The 16,704-nt window shown below is 61.5% G+C and overlaps 1 protein-coding gene across 3 annotated transcripts in view; it reads right to left on the reverse strand.

Annotated features, from left to right (window-relative positions):
- Nucleotides 1-4,894: 4,894 nt before the first annotated feature.
- Nucleotides 4,895-16,704, reverse strand: part of AGAP3 (ArfGAP with GTPase domain, ankyrin repeat and PH domain 3) — a 104,054-nt gene continuing 92,244 nt past the window's right edge. For all 3 annotated transcript variants that reach the window (XM_038126994.1, XM_038126993.1, XM_038126996.1), the window contains 5 exons: nucleotides 8,855-9,009; nucleotides 8,324-8,414; nucleotides 7,684-7,906; nucleotides 6,430-6,685; nucleotides 4,895-6,187 (listed from right to left, as the gene is read on the reverse strand). In XM_038126994.1, coding sequence (XP_037982922.1) covers nucleotides 5,963-6,187; nucleotides 6,430-6,685; nucleotides 7,684-7,906; nucleotides 8,324-8,414; nucleotides 8,855-9,009 — 950 coding nt within the window. In that variant the 3' untranslated portion in view covers nucleotides 4,895-5,962. The remainder of the gene's footprint in view (nucleotides 6,188-6,429; nucleotides 6,686-7,683; nucleotides 7,907-8,323; nucleotides 8,415-8,854; nucleotides 9,010-16,704) is intronic.

The following is a 16,704-nucleotide window of genomic DNA, read 5'->3' on the forward strand; positions in this document are numbered from 1 at the left end:
GGCACAAGAATTGGTGCTCACCTCTGTGTGGGAGGGCAGGGGCCAGGGTAAAGCATTCTGCAGCTGCACGCAGGGCTCTGCCACTACAAATGTGTCCACATGAGGGGTCTGTGCCACTGCAGCCGATCACAGCACAGCAGAGCACGCTAACCACAACGCTCCAGAAAGTGTCCACAGCTCCAGGGTTGGGCCAGTGACATTAAAAGGAGTCAAATTTTATTTTAAGGTCCAAGAACTCCCTTATTCCCACCGGGCATTTCTAACTGACACTGGCTTGGTATGTCCTGCCCCGGTGGCAGCACTAGTTCATTGTGTCTTTAACCCATGTCCCCCAGCACAGAGGCCACAGCCCACCCGAAATCCGTGTGCAGAGCACTCGCACTCCACTGCATGCTCATCCACGGGCTGTCACTGAGGTGGTTCCAACACCCACAGTTTTTCCCTGCATGGAAGGTTTTGTTGCGGTTGTTGTTGTATTAAACCAGTCCCTGAGCCCATGCACACTCAGCCCGACAAACAGCCATGTTGAAATCCCCACAAACGCTGCAGAGGTGCAGCTCTGTGCAGAGCTGCTGGAGGTGACAGGCTCGTGCTGTCACCAGCGCTGCTGGAGAGAGCTGCAGAGCAGCAGAGTGTTCCTGGCACCGAGCAGAGCAGAGCTCCCTGTGAACCCTGAGCACTGTGACGGCCCTGGTGCCTCTTGCACAGCGGAGAGCAAAGCGCTGCACACTGAGCGTGGTGCAGGGCACTGCCCACACTGCCCAAAGCAGCACGGTGCACCTGTACACTGAGCAAGGTGCAGGGCACTGCCCACGCTGCACAGGGAGCACGGTGCACCTGTACACTGAGCAAGGTGCAGGGCACTGCCCACGCTGCACAGGGAGCACGGTGCACAGCACTGCCTGTATTGTACAGTGAGGTCACTGCCCACGCTGCACAGGGAGCACAGTGCACCTGTACACTGAGCAAGGTGCAGGGCACTGCCCACACTGCCCAAAGCAGCACGGTGCACCTGTACACTGAGCAAGGTGCAGGGCACTGCCCACACTGCACAGAGAGCACAGTGCACCTGCACACTGAGCGTGGTGCAGGGCACTGCCCACGCTGCACAGGGAGCACAGTGCACCTGCACACTGAGCGTGGTGCAGGGCACTGCCCACACTGTCCAAAGCAGCTGTGGCCCCTCCTCAGATGGGAGAGCTGTGGGGGCCCCATGAGCTGGAGCTCCAGGTGCTGGGCCAGACTGGGATTAGTGGGAGAAGGAGGGCCCCAAGGAGAAACTGGGCAGTAAAGAAGACCCAGGGCAATCGAGCTGTGAGGCTGGATGGGGCCCTGGGAGGTCTCTGCTCCAACACCTGCTCGAAGCTTGTCCCATTCCAGATGCTGAAGAATTTGCCCATCTAATTTCCAGTATCTCCAAGGGTGGGCAACCCCTCCTCTTCGGGCCCTGTACCAGTGCCCAACCACCTCCCCAGTATGTTTTTTCACTTGCATCTATTTGGAATTTCCCATCCACCAGCTTCTGGCTGTTGCCCTGTGTCCTGGAGCAGGAACTGCCAGGGAAGGAATCTCCACACAAGCACTGGTACACATGTATGTGCATGGGTACACACACACACATGTGCACACACAGAATAAAAGGTAGATACAGGTGCAGACACACACAGAGATAAATACATAGAGTGTGCTTATACATGGATATGTGTTTGTTTAAATATATAAATATGTTTATACACACATATATATATGCATTCATAAAACAAGGCTTATGTTGCCCTAAGGAAGGCAATTTCAGCATTTACAAGGGAATTCTCCCTACCCAAACCTGTCCACTTGTTTACCTGTACCGTGGTTTTTAAAGAACTGGGAGAGGAGCAGGGATTGCACACCACAGAGCGTTTATTCACTCAGCACAACAAAGCTGGTCCTCATCACTCCCTGGCAGGGGGCTTGTATGAAGATGTGATGGCCCACAATATGGTGCTGGTATGATTCATTAGCCAGTGGCTCCAGGACTGGCTCAAGGTGCAGGAGAGAAACAGTGTCCCGATGGCTGGCACCTGGGAAGGGTTGTGACCCTCCCCAACTCCCTGGCAGACTGTGCCAGCTCGTCCAGTGTCCCCATCAGCCAGGCTGGACCTCCCCTCAGGGCTTTGTGATTCCCTGTGCTGAGGGCATCTGCACCCAGCTGCAGGCCTGATTCCCTTGGATGGGCACAGGTGCAGGTGTGGTAGTGGAGTGTGTGGGGGCTGTACCTGAGTGAGCACGGGCTGAGGGGACGCTGTCACACCTGTGCCTTTTCCCCCAGAGGCAAGGCTGGCTGGCACATGGAGGCAGGATCTCTGCCCTGGCCACCTCTGCGCGTGCTCAGCACAATGCCAGCAGCCTCAGGGTGGACGGTGCTGCCCCATGCCCACCTGTGCCCACCTACAGACCTGTGCCTGTTCAGCTGGGGCTGCAAGAAGTCCCGTGGGGCTTTGATTGTAAGTTGTGCCCTGTGGGGTTTTCCTGGCTGTGCCCAGGCTCTCTGGGAAGCGCTGCAAGCCTGTGGTACGGCTGGTTTCCAGCCAGAGGCTGCACACCGTGGATTTACTCATGGCAGGAGGCTGCAGCCCGTGGCTCCTGTCCTGCAGCACCCACCTCCCTGCCCCGGCTCCAGCCCCAGCTCGATGATGTGAGTGCTGCTGGCTGCTGGGGCAGGGTCCTCGGGGAGCTGCCGTGGTCACTGCCACTGCTGGGGCCACGTAACTCAGACAGCCCCACTGCTGCTGCCCTGCCACACTCCTCTGGTGTACAGCAGAGCAGAGGGCTGGCCTGTGCCCTCCTGGCATCAGCCTGAACACAGACACCTGACTCCTGCCCCAAAAAACAGACACAGTGCCCCTGAACACAGACACACAGCTCCTGCCCCTAACATGACCACAGCTCCTGCCCCTGAGCATGGACACAGCTCCTAAACACACCCCTGCACATGGCCACACACTTCTTCCTCTGAAGGCGGCCGTGGAGCTCCTGCTTCATTCAGCCTGTCCTGGCCCAGGGCCGCCTGAAGGCACACGGGTCACCTTGGCACCCAGATGTGCCCCACCACTGGAGGAATGCTGGGCTGGGCTCCGGCCCACTCTTGGCTCCTCTGGACAGTGTCAGAGCCTGCAGGGATCTGTGGCATTCCCTGCCCCAGGTGCCAGCAGCAGGGCATCAGCAGGGTCCCCAGCACCTGTTTGGGGGCCGTGGGCAGCAGTGGGGCATAGGGCCTGTCCCCACGGGGCTGTGTGCCCACAGCAGTGCCGCTGCCAGCAGACCCGGGCCAGGGCTCTGGTGCTCAGAGGGGCCTGCGCCCCGCGGGCACTGTGTGGGTGCTGGGGCTGCGTGGCCCCAGACCTTGGACACTGAGGATCTCCGTGGGTCCCTTCCAGCTCTGGGTACGGCACGGTTTTGATTCCAGAGCTGTCCCCACATGGCTCCTGGTGGCACGGTCACGGCTCGCAGCCCCAGCTCCGGCCCCAGTGCGCAGGCTGAGCGAGGGGGCAGGCGAGGGGGCTCCCGGGGTCAGAGCTGGGTCCAGGCTGGGCAGCCGGGGTCTGGGGCAGGGCTGGGATGGGAAGGGAGGCGCCAGGGCTGGGTAGGGCGGGATCCCGCGCGGGAGATGATGTATGGGCAGATGTATCAGATCGCACAAGATAAACAAGCAGTGAATTTCATCAGGGCCCATCATGGCTTTAATTTGGCTGCCTAATGAGTCAGATCCAGCCGCGCAGATAAAAGTTGTCAGAGCCGCAGCCCTAATGAATTTCTTGCCACTTGTAATCAAGGCAGCTTGTCTGAGGGGGATGATTAATGGGCCCCAGAGGAGCTGCCGTCCCTCGGCTTCCATTCCCGTTAATGCAGTCGCCAGGAAATTAACCAAACCCAGCACTGGGCTGGGGCCAGGGCCGGTGTGGGGGCACCCATGGGCACCACGAGGGGATGGGAATGACGGGTGACATGGGTGCAGGGCCTGGACTGGAACTGGGACCAGGACCGGGACCGGGACCAGGACCAGGATGAGGACCAGGGGCACACACAGCCGGAACACATCAAGGAGTGGAGGGGCTGGGGCCACCGTCTGCAGCCCCCAGCAAGGCAGCCCTCTGTCACGGGAGAGGCACAAGGAGGAGGCAGCAGGGGTGTGGCAGGGACATCTGAGGGTGCCTGTGGCAGCTGGGGTGTCCTGGCACCTCCCTTCCTGGCAGCACTGCCACACAGGCTCGGGGCCCGAGGGCTGTGCCCGTCCCAGTGCAGCAGAGCCTGGGCCCCAGCACAGCACAGAGACACTGGAGCCCCAAAGTGCCGTTTGTGGTGCGGCCTGGGTGCAGCCAGAACTGCCAGCACTGGGGCCCTGCTCTGCACACAGCTGCGAGAAGCATGCCAAGGCAGGGCTGGCAGGGAGACACACGGCTCCCTTCACTGCTCAGGGTCTGCCTGGGCCTCGATGATCCTGCAGTCTGCACTCCTCGCTGGCTGTGGCAGCCCATCACTCCCTGCCCATCTCTGCCTTCCCCTGGCCCAGGATCTCACTGCTGTCCTGTGCACAGGACCAGCCCTCCTGCCCCGCATGTCCCCTCTGCAGCACGCCCCTCTGCTGTGCCCATCTCCCATCCTGCCAGAGCTGTGCATTCCTCTGGGGCCATGCTCTGCCATTGTCCCTCAGTGCCCCAGGCTGGCACATCTCCCCTCCAACCTCGGCACTCAGCTGTGTCCCAGCAGCCTGGTTTGGCACAGGACTGTTGTTATCAGAGCCTGAGCCCAAGGAGAAGAGGCTGAATGTTTGTCAGTGGGCTGGAGAGTCACCAGACCCAGCTGCAAACCGGGGCTGTGTCGGAGGCCCCAAAGGCAGCACACTGAGACGCTGGCCTGGCAGGAGGTGGGTTGCTTTATTGGCCTTTATCTCCTTGGCTGCAGATAACACACACAGGGCAACTTATGGAAAAGAAACCGTATATACAGAGTGTCCATATAAATATTTCCAATGTACATTTTATACACAAGTGACAGAGACATTCCATAGCAGTGTCCGAAGCCTTGAGGTTCCAGCATTCAGCTAGAGGCTTGACCCCAATGCAAAGAGAGATGCTTCTCTCCTCTCCTCTTGCTCAGCTGGAGACCAGCCCCACCTGGGCAGCAGCGGGAGCCAGCGGGAGGCTCTGATGGAGACACTGTGTATGGCTTGGAGCTTGGAGCTTTAACCTGGAAGGACAGTGACTCTACAGACAGACAGACAGACAGAGCTGGGGATCCCGAGGTGACCATCCTCTTCCCCCTCTGGGTCATCAGGGAGGCTGGGGAGGCCTTTGTCCAGGGGCAGTGCTGGGGAGGTGCCACCCTTGCATCAGCACACGGGGAGCAGTATTGGTGCGAGCAGCCCTCCTGCACTGGCCAGAAGCACAGGAGCGTGGGGGTGCGATGGAGAAGCACGCATCTCCTGCTGCCCCCACCTCACCCCTGCACTGGGAGGTGTGGCAAGGCCAACACGGAGGGAGAGCAGGAGGGGAGTGACCACACTGACCTCCCCGAGGGAGCAGGCGCAGCCATCAGCCTCCCTGGTGCTGCTGTGCAGGGGAGGCCACACACCTGAGCTGCCCCAGCCCCTGCTTTATCTACAGAAGTGTGGGGGGAGCAGGAGACGCTGCCTCCCCACCCACGTACCGGTCACGAGAACGGGCGCACTGGAGCCACCGCAGTGATTATGCAGGAGCCCCTCCACAAGCTGCCAGCACGGGGTCTGCACAGCTGCACGGCCAGAGGGGGCTGGAACCAGCGCACAGGGGCAGGATGCTGGCTCCCGGCTGGCTGCCAGCCTCCCCCTGGCTGCAGCGGGGCTCTGGTGGGGCAGGCGCCGTGGGGCCCGTCTGTGCGGCTCTCGGCCCCGCTCGGCGGCAGGGCTGGAGGGCAGCTGTGCGGCGAGCAGAGGGCCCGTGCCGGGCTAGCCCGTGCCGGGGCTGGCGCTGAGCTCGGCGGGCGCGGCGGCGCAGGCGTTGTTGTTGGCGTTGGCGTTGCGGCGGGGCAGGCTGGGGGTCAGCGTGGCGGCGCTGTCGCTGGGGCAGCCGTGCTGCAGCAGGATGTCGATGCACTCCTGGCTGCCGGCCCGCCGGGCGTAGGCCAGCGGGGTCAGGCCCCGCGCGTCCCGGCTCTTCACATCCACTCCGTACTGCGCAGGAGACAAGCAGCTGGTCAGTGGCACCTGGGATCCGTGTGCCCAGGGGCACGGCAGTGGCAGGGGGCGCAGAGTGGGAGGTGGGCAGGGAGAGGGGGCCGGAAGGGTGGGCAGGTCAGTGCCAGTGGGCACGTGGGGGAACCCACGGAAGCAGGATGGATAAAGGTAGCAGGGAGGTGGGGAAGCACCGGGATAGCACCAGGAGCACTGCGGTGGAGGTGCAGGTTCTGTCTTACCCAGATGAGCAGCTGTGTGAAGACTACGTTGGCCATTGCGCAGGACAGATGCAGCGCGGTGCGCCCGTCTCCGTCTCCGTAGGTCTCGTTCACTTCCTCCTTGGTGCCGTGGGCCAGCAGTGTCACCACGAGGCGCAGGTCATCCTCCACCACGGCCCGCAGCAGCTGCTGCCCCAGCGGGATGTCAGACTGGGGCAGTGGGGCCAGAAAGAGCTTCTGCTCATACTTAGCCCGGATCCAGCGCTCCTTCTCCTCCCTGCCAGACAGGACATTGTCACGGTCACAGCTGAGACAATTTGCCTGGGCCCCATGCGCAAAAGGACACGAGTATCAGCACTGCCATGTCAACATACTCGTGTGAGCACTGAAGATCTGCACACCCAGATAGCCCCTGCACAGCCCCTGCCGTGCCCCTGTGCCCGCGGCCGCCACCGAGGCTCTGTCATCCCACTCTGGACACCTTCCTGACACCCGCTCCACTCACTGCCCCTCTTCACAGCTCCCTACGGAGAGCGAGCGCTTACAGCCGTGCCTGCACAGCAGCAGGGTCCCGCAGCCAGCCCCGCTGCAGCTGCAGCCCCTCACCCCCGGCGCGGTGCGCCCGTGTGGGGCAGCTCGGGGACCGTCCCTGCCCCGGGCCTGCGTGGGGCCACGGCCAGCGGCAGGAAAAGGCCAGCGCTGCGCACGCCAGCCCAGTGCCACGGGAGGCACCTTATCGCCGCCGCCGTCCCGCCTGGCGCAGACAAAGGCAGTGTCCGCGTCCGTCCCGCCGGGGCGGCGGATCGATGCCGCCGCGCCCGCTATCTGCTGCCATTCTCTCCATCTGCGGCTGGCGGGCGGCCATCAATGCCGCGCGGCGCATGCGCGCTGCCCGCGGGCCTGACCCGCGGCCGGCGCTGATAAGGCGCAGAATGGGCTCTTGTCGGCTGAGTGACAGCGAGCGGCTCGATCGGGACAGACAAGGGCCTGAAAGGACGGACCCTGGAGACCCGCACCGCGCCGCCAAGCCATCTCCGTTAACCCCTTCGGCCTCGCAGCCAGCCTCAGCTCCCGGAGTCCCCTCCCGGCCGCGGCCGCCGTGGAGCCGCGCTGCCTGGCGGGGTGGCCCGCGCCTCGCGGGCAGCAGGAGCCCCAGCTCCCGGGCGTCTGGAGCAATCCTGCCCGCCCCAAGGGCTGCTCCCAACCCCTGCAGTGTCACCCAGCCCTCCTGTGCGGTTCCCAAGAAGCATCTCTGGGGTTCACCACCTCCCTTACCGACTGCTCTCAGGCGTGGGCTTGGGGTACCCCTCCACCATTCCCTCCCAGACAGCGTTTGCCAGTGCGTTGCCGATGGCCGTCATGACCATAAGAAGCTCGCTAGGCCAGTCATCCAGGTCCAGGGAGCGCACACGGGACAGGTGGGTGCCCAGGTTGCGATGGATCCCGGAGCACTCGATGCACATGAGGGCACCCAGGTTCAGACTGGCCCAGTCCGGATCTGAGGGCAGCAGGATCAGTGGGCGAGAGTTAACAACCTGCCGAGACTCACCAGCCCGTCCCCTGCGGTTCAGACTCCTATCTGCAGGCACCTGCCCACCAGAGCCCTTCCCAGTTCAGTGTCCCCGGGAGAGGCCAGGAGCTCGGGCTGGCCCGTGAGGGGTCACAGGCCAGTGTGGCAGTGGGGTCTGCACCCCAACCCCGAGGAGCAGCTCCACTGCAGGAGAGGACAGGACAGACACACAGGGCAGGTCTCTCTGGGCTGAGAGAGGGGGTGCCGGGGGTGCCCAGAGCTCTCTGGGCTGAGAGAGGGGGTGCCAGGGTGCCCAGAGCTCTCTGGGCTGAGAGAGGGGGTGCCGGGGGTGCCTGCAGCCCCCTGCCCTCGCGGGTGACCCCCGCCCAGCGCGGCGTCTCTTACTCGGTGCGTCGCAGTCCACGCAGAAGCTGTTCCCGCGCGCGGTGCGGACGGCCTGCATGGCTTGCGCGTCGCCCTGGCTGCCCAGCCGAGCCTGAAAAGAACCCCACGAGGCCCCTTCACTGCAGGCCAGCCCCCCACCAGGCATCCTGCACCCCTCCTGGCATGCCACACCACACTCCAGCAGGCTGGCCAGCATGGGGGCTCTGACAACAGCACCTGGAGTGCCGGAGAAGCGGGTGACGGCGGGCCCAAGTGGGGAGAAAGGGCAGAAATGTCCAGGGAGGGAATGAATCATGCAGGATCCAGCCACATGGGATGCAGAGTACTCTGTGGGGCCAGAGCCAGGTGGGGAAGAGGTGACAAGAAACCTGGGGGAACTGCACAGTCCCAGGGACGGGACTGAACTCCCCCTGGGAGAAGAGGGATCAAGGCAGAATTCAGCGTGGACAGACAGGCAAGCATGGGACATGCAGGAAAGTGGCAAAACAGATGCCACAGAAGATAGAACAGAAGTTGGCCAAGACCTCTTACCTTGTTTTTGCTGCTCTCACAGCCCTGCAGGCTGGCCAGGATCTGGCTCTCAATGGCCTGCACCCAGAGCTCCCGCTCCTCTGATGTTGAGGCTTCAAAGAGCCACGTCTGGCCCGTCAGTGACACGATAATGAACTCAAATGGCTCATCTGGTTCTGGAAGAGAAAGGTGTGCCTAATATGGGAGTGGGAAGGAGGGGGTCTGCCATGGGACAGATCCTGTCAGCTGCACATGGCAGGGCTGAGGCAGCAGCAGAGCCCAGGAGGCTGGGACAGGCAAGTCCCTGTCTCCTCCTGCAAAGAAGAATCAGAGCTCTGTGCCAGTCCTGCCCCCTCCCTCCCTCTGCCCCTCACAGCTCCACTGGCTTGTGGAGCTCTCCCTGCCCTGTGCCCCAGCCTCCGAGAGAGCTGCCAACCTGTGGAGCAGTGGAATCAGCTCCTCCACGGAGCCGCGGCCTGCAGACAGCCCCAGCGCCAGGGCTCAGTGCCCGCCCTGGACGGGCCAAGCACAGGGAGTGAGTGAGGCCACGCAAGAGGAGCCTGTGCAGTGGGCTCAGAGGCAGCTCCTCACCAAGGCTTACGAGGTGTTCTGCCCTGCTAACACCTGCCAGCCTGGCTCTGCCTCCCACGGCCCCCCACGGGCACAGTTCATGGGGTGTCGTGTCAGCCACACACCCAGCACCAGCATTTACCTTTTATTGCCAACTTCAGTAGTTAGTGCAGTAAATGACTTAACTAAGCGGGGCCTGAATGGAATGACTAATAAACGTTATGTCACAGCACACGCTTCAGCTCATAGCAAAATGATTTGTAATTACCTAATTAGCGTTATGCAAATAACACCCTCATCTCCATAATGTGCCTTCCCAGCTCTCTATTAAAAGCAGGGAGTCAACTGCTCAGCTCCAGAGACAGCACGGAGGCCGAGGGGCCTCCAGTCCACATCAAGGCAGAGCTGCGCTGGCCTCAAGCCTGGCAGGGTCTGTGCACACTGGGCATGACGTGGGGAGGTGAGCAGGGCAGCCTGGAGGGGTTTGAGGGAGGTCCCCCTCCTCTCCCTGACTTCTCTGCAGCACGGAAGGCTCTCACTGCAGAGGGAAGCAGCAGAAAGGCAGGGACTGAGGAGCAGCTGCAGCCCACAGTGAATGGCTGCAGAGGCCCCTGGCTGTGTCCCACCAAGGGCACGGCCACCCTTAGCTACTGCGGGGCCTCCTGGGCCCATCTGAGCCAGGCTGTGTGCACGAACATTCCCAGAACACGGTGCAGCCTTGGGAAGCCTCCCTAGGAGAGCCAGGTCCGTTGGGCATGATGGAGTGCGCAGCCCTGGCTCCCAGGCTCGTGGTCAGCACCTGCACTGACAAGTACCAGGCCTGGAGACCCCCAGTGCTCGTGAACTGGTGCAGGAGCACAAGGCTGGGTCTCCACACCATCACAGCCTGGGGAGGATGGAATGACTCCGGCATGAGGGCTTGTCCTGGCCTGGGACTCCTCCTCTGGGGAGAGATGTCTGCAACTGCGTGTGTCCTGCTGGAATGAGGGACTGAGCCCTCAGGACGACGACAGACCGCAGGGAGTGGGAGCTAGCTGCGCTGCTGGACTCTCCCCTCTGTGATGCACAGGTATCACTGGGACATCCCACCTGTCCAACACTTTCCTCCAGCTCTCAGCTGTAGGAGAGACTCCACAGATAGCAAGTCCCAGCTCAAGAACAAGATTCTTGGAAAATATACAGCTGCCAGTCCCTGAATACTGGGAGAGGAAATAACCAGGCAAGAGCCAGGCTAACAGGCATTGCCTCCTCTGCTTGCTGGCACCAGCCTCTGTGAGTGCTGCCAGAGCCCAGCACGGGCAGGGAGCCCCCAGACTGCAGGGGAGCCAGGGCCATCCCCCCACAGCCACGGGACTGGTGGCTGCCTGGGGCCGAGCACTACCATCCAGGAAGGAATGAGCAGCAGCTCCAGGGGGCAGAGGCTGCCCAGGTGCTGGAGGGAGCATCTGCAGAGTGCTCCTGGGGGACCCTGACACATCACAACAGGCCCCGTCCTCAAACCTCGGCCTGCCTTGGTCTGAGCCACCTGTGGCTGCTGCTGCTGTGTTGCTGAGCCCAAGCCAGCTGCCTGGACTCGGGAAGCACTGGCTGCACCTGAAGTCCTCTCCCTGCTGCCGAGGCGCTCCTGCACAGCAGGACGAGGACATGGTGGCCAGCAGGACACAGCGAGGGTTCCTGCTGGAGGCTCACACGGCTCCATCTTCCTTGCTCCTGTTTTCTGTTTGCCCAGCACCTCCCCACCGAGCAGGCAGGCAGGAATCCCAGCCCCAGCCTTCCTGCACCTGTGCACTTCCCAGGGAAGCAAACGTCTGCCCTGCCTGCCCAGAGCTCTGGTGTGGGGGTCACTGCTGCTCCCTGAGGCACCATGCTGGGGCAGGGGCTCCACGTGGCTCCCAGCACTCTGCTCAGGACATTCACAGTAGGGCAGGAGGTTCCCTCCTTCTGGGCGAGAGATTTCTGGGGCTCCAGCCTGACTCAGACGGACTTTCCTACTGTCACAGCTGAGGGACATCCCAGAGCTCTGGGGCTGCCCAGTCCCAGCCCTGGGAGCAGTCCCAGTCCAACCAAAGCCCTGGCGCCAGCTCTGCAAGACGCAGGAGCCCCATTCCCTTCCTTCTTTGTGCCTCCTGGATTCCAGCTTCACGCCAAACAAAGGCCCTGTTGCTCTCGGAGCCCGGGAAGAGCTAACAAAGGACCAGAGCTTTTCTGCTGTGCTGTGGCAAATTCCCCACCTCACAGTGCAGGACGGCACCATGGGGCTGATCTCTGTGGAGCCCTCAGCACAGCACGACTGTGACAGAAGAGCCTGGCACTGCAGGGTCACACCCTGGATTCACATGCAAGGACTAGCAGAGCTGGGAAGGGAGTCAAGGACTTGCAGCAGCTTTGAACACTGGGCAGACCCACCTTCTGGGATGGTCTAGGACCAGCTCCCGAGCTCCTCAGGGCACCCATACAAGTGGAATCAGACTCGAGCAGTTGTTTCAGGGAAAGCACCGGGTGTGCTCAGCTTCTTCTGGGGAGGAGTACGGGTTTCCAGTGTGGCAGGGCCATTTCTGGCTGGATGAGAGGGAGGCACCAAGCAGATGACATAAGCAGAAGGGTTTAGACCACCTCTGCTGAAGCAGAACTGGCAGAACTCCCTCCCCTGCCGCACACATGGGCACAGGCTTCTTCTGGGAGGCCAGAGAAGTCCCAGAGCTTGCCAGCTCCGAATTTGACAGGGCTCAGAGCTCAGAGGAAGCCACTCCTACAGGAGCGGGAGCCCTTGCCAGCTGCCTCCGAGTGAGCAGCTACCCGGGGGCCGGTGGCAGAGCCCGGCCCCAGCCCTGCGGCTGCCCCAGTGTGCTGGTGGGAGCCCATTACACCAGATCCATTAGAATTAGTGGGCAGTGGAAATGAATGCACTGCCTCTCTCTCTCTTGATGATTTTTTGATGATGTTTTAAAGACTGAGCTCCGTGAAGAGTTGCTGAGCAGAGTGGTGAGAGCCGGCTCTGCTAATGGGTGTTAACCCCACGACCCCCCTTCCAACACTGCCCCGGAACCAGGGCTCTGAACAGCAGCAGGATTAGGGAGGGCATGGCTGGGACAGCAGGGCCACGTGGCACCCAGAGCCCAGCGGCAGCCAAGACGATGGGCACCTGCAGGGAGGGAAGCAGCCCAGGGCAGTCACCCTCCCTCTGCCAACACCCCAGCCCTGGGGGGAAGCACCATGGGACTGCCAAGAATGAGGAATGGAGACATCCTGTGTGAGACCAAAGGGACAGCAGGAGGGTATCAAGTGCCCACCAAGATGCAAAGGAGCTTGCACCTGCTGCTCAAGGCAGCCCTGGGGCCGAGGGTGCCCTGTGGAACAGTGTGTCTCACTGACACCTGTGGGATGCCAGAGAGGAAAAGGAAGGAGAGCACCAGTGACACAGAGTGTTGCCTTCACAGCTCGTGCCAAGCCCCCTCTCTAAGCTCTGAGTGGGGGGAAATACAGCTCTGAGCACAAGGGGTACATGGGGAGCTAAAACCGCCTCAGCTTCAATACAGGGCTGGGGCAGAGCTTGGTCTTGCTCTGCAAAGGGCTCTGGCTACACCCTGCACTGGTGCCCAGCCCAGAGACCCTCCTGCAGGGACCCTGACGTGCAGCCACGGGAGCAGCACTTCCCACCTCCACTCCCATGGACACCCTGCTTCTCCGTGGGGTGCAGCCAGGCAGCGTGCTCCCCCGGGGAGCTGCAGGGACAGGCTGGCCCCATGCCTCACCCCTACCCGAGATGCCCCCACACAGGTTGGGGCAGCACTCTCAGAGCACAGGCAGCACTATGGGGGGCTGCTCCCCTCTCCCAGAGGCACCAGGATGCAAAGCAACTCTGTGAGGGCAGAGGACAGAGCAATGTCCCTCTGGTCCCCACCAAGTGTGGCAGGACTGTGCTCCCAGCACTTGGACACTGCACAGCAATTCCCTCTCTACACAGGGCACTGGACAGAACTCCCCCAGGCCAGCCCAAAGGCCCAGGGCAGCACTTTCTTCCCTCGTGGAAAGGGGGAGTTCAGCACAGGGGATGGCATCCATCCCAGCACACCGGGCAGAGAGCCTTCCATGCCAGACAGCTTCCCAGCTGGCTCCTTCCTGAGCAGATGGGTGCAGGATAGTGCAGGACACCTTCCCTGCATCCCAGCAGGTCCAGCAGAGAGGAACAGGATTCCACTCAACATCAGCAACACAGGAAGCAGAGCTGGCACTGAGCCCCACTCCTGAAGCAAAGTTTCCTCTGTCACCTCTGCTCTTCACCATCTCCCAGTCACATCCAGCCTCTTCCTGCATGCTGTCCCACTCCCATCCCTTCTCCTGCTTTGTGCTGGCATAGTAGAAGTGGCTCCAGAGATCTTGGAGAGTGGGTAGTCAGGCAGGGAGGAGGTGGGGGGTGCCTTCAGCATGTGGGGCACACAGCAGGAACCAGGCAGGTCCTGTCAGTCGTGCAGGGAGACCCTGGCCCGCAGCTCCGCTCTCTGGCTGCCAAGGCTGTGAGAAGGGTCCTGGAGCAGGGCAGCCGGCAGCCCCTGGCCTCGGGTGCTTGTTTGCAAGCTGCGACTGTACCATATCATTATGAGGTGTTTGGGATATCAACAAATTAGCAGGCGTCTGGGAAGAGAAGGATGCAGCACCATTCGTAAATGTCAGCTCGCTACCTCCTCATTTTGCAGATCATTAAACCCAATATTCCCAACCTGTATTAGTGCGACAGGGACAGGCCCTCCGCGGGGACAGCCGCCAGGAGAGCGCAGCAGGAGCAGCCCCCCAGCGCGCTGTCCCGCGCCCCCGGGGCCCGGAGTGCCCCCGGCCGAGCCGGCAGGCTCCAGCAGGGATGGCGTGGGGACAGCAGCACGGCACTCGAGCGAGCAGGGACACACTGAGCTGTACAAGCGGGGCGCACGGGGGTCCCAAACCTGTGAGGCACGCGGGGGGAAGGACAGCGTGTCAGGAGGAGCGGGGGCTCCCAAGGGACACCACAGGTGCACAGGGGTGTGCAGGGGGGTCATGTAAGGGTCGAACAGTGTCATTCTGTGTACATGGCAGAGATGCAATGTGGGAGGCAGTGTGTGCACAGCGGGCGCAGGGCTGGGGGGTGTGTGCAGCCATCAGGGAGGGAGGGCACAGACAGCACGGGCTTCATGCTGTGAGCAGAGGCTTGTGGCAGGGGCAGGGGTGCACACGTGAGGGTCTCTCAGAGGGGTAACACGGAGCTCTGTAAGGTCCCCCGAGAACCACTGATGAAGACAGGGGACCAGCTGAACCACAAAGATGCCCAGCACTGGCTGCCTCCCTCCCGCCAGGACTGAGCAGGGAGCTCCAAGGTCCGTAATGAGCTGGAGTGACTTGTTAGCACTGAATTAAGAGGCTTGGTGGAAGGAAGCGCGCGGGTGACACAAGCTGTGTGGGGCAGGCGGGAGCTGAGCGATAGCAGCTGGAATCCCCAGCAATCTGGTGAGCACGGCTCAGCCTCACACTCCTGGCTTGCCACGATCGGCCTCGACAGCCCCTGACAGTTGGCATTAATCACGCACATCGCCCCAACACAACTCTTTACTGGCCATCAATTTCCTGTGGGTTTTAAAACTAAAAAACAAAGACAAAACCGCGTCGTTTGGCCGCCACTGAGAAGCACATTAAGGGGCTGTCAGCTTCTCGCCATGCACCCTGCATCACTCTTTAAGCACATGAGAAGTTCATTATCCCTGGAGCTCTGGCAGCCATGGGGAGACTGGAGCAGGGAGCGTCGCAAAGGTGCTGCTGCCCTCAGCCGTGTCTGCTGGCTCTTTGGCCCTCCTGGAAGCATGAACAGGGGCAGCGGGTCCAGGCCAAGAGGAGTGTGGCTGCAGGGGGGCTGTGGGCTGCTCCGTGGCAGGACGGGGCACTCCTGGCCACAGAGCTTTGCTGGGCTCTGATAGGAGCAGACTTTCCTGATGGTCCTTGCAGGATGACACTGCACCTACATCATGAGGATGAGCATCTTCGTCCCCTGACAGCCTGACACGCGTTTGCCAGCCTGTGGGTGCTCCCTGACAGCCTGAGCTGCACTCCCCAGTCTGGTGACATCTCCGGCAGCCCAATCCCACGCCTGCCATAGTTTGCGGATGCTCCCTGGCAGCCTGACACAGAGCTCTCTTTAACATGAGCCCATGTAAAAAAGCAACAGCTCGTTTGATTTATGATACTTCAGAACAACTAAGATTCAATTGCTCTGCACGTCCCTGGCTCTGATTACCTCCTAAATGAGATAAACTGATGGCAATTTATCCCCAGACCTCACCAACTTTCCCAGGATGCTAACCTGAGCTGCTCGTGCCTAGCTCACCGGCGTGGGGAGGGTGGAGGCAGGTGCAGGCAGCCTGAGCACGGTCCAAACCTGCTCCCTCACACACCCCCAGGGCTGCTCCTGCCCGCAGGGATGCTGTGACAGAGGCTGAGCCCTGACACCCTGCCTGGCCCCACGTGGCTCCTGGTGGGTGGGAAGTTTTGGGGGGAGTCCCTCCACAGCGCTCCCCACACCAGTACAGCCACACGGACGTGAGCTAATGGAAAGCAGGGCTCCTCACTGGGCTGTCCCCATGCTCCTGCCAGGACAGGGAACCCTCCACAGACGGATGAGCACCACGAGGGGATGGCAGCTCTGCCACAGGGCCCGGCAGCCCTGCTCCTGGCACAGCAATTTCACACTTTCACTGTGCTGACTATGCAGAAGCAAAAATCTCAAATTACCCTGCTCTGAAAAAAACTGTTCAAAGCAGTTAAAGAAAATTCAAGGGGGTATCAGTCATACTTATGGACACCAGCCCATGACACAATCCACTGGCTATGCCCATGGTGTGGGGCAGTGCTCAGCCCAGGGTTCACAGCTCCTCGTGCTTGCTGCCAGTCTCTGCTTGGCATGCAGGACAGTGACCCATCATGGGTGGCCACCTGAACACCAGTCCCAGAGCCACTCGCTCCTCTGCCTTTGCCCTGGCCAGCTGGTCTTGGTGATGAGCTGCTGCAGTGTCCAGAGCTGCATCAGTTCCTGGAAGAGTGCTGGAGCTCAGAGCAGGAGAGAGACCAACCAAGTCACTCACAAAGGCACCAGGGCAGGAGCCGTGCAGCAGGCATGTGGCAGGGGGGATGGAAAGGATGTGTGACCCAGCTCCGTAATTCATACTGAGCACAGGGATGCACATGGTCCTCTCTTCACCAGGATGTCCCCCTCGTGCCAAAATGGGGCACACAGCTCATTGCTGCTGGAACTGGCTAAAACCAAGCTGGGAAGCTCTAAGTGC

This window comes from Motacilla alba, chromosome 2 (assembly GCF_015832195.1).
Source record: "Motacilla alba alba isolate MOTALB_02 chromosome 2, Motacilla_alba_V1.0_pri, whole genome shotgun sequence".
In the NCBI taxonomy this organism is placed as follows: domain Eukaryota; kingdom Metazoa; phylum Chordata; class Aves; order Passeriformes; family Motacillidae; genus Motacilla; species Motacilla alba.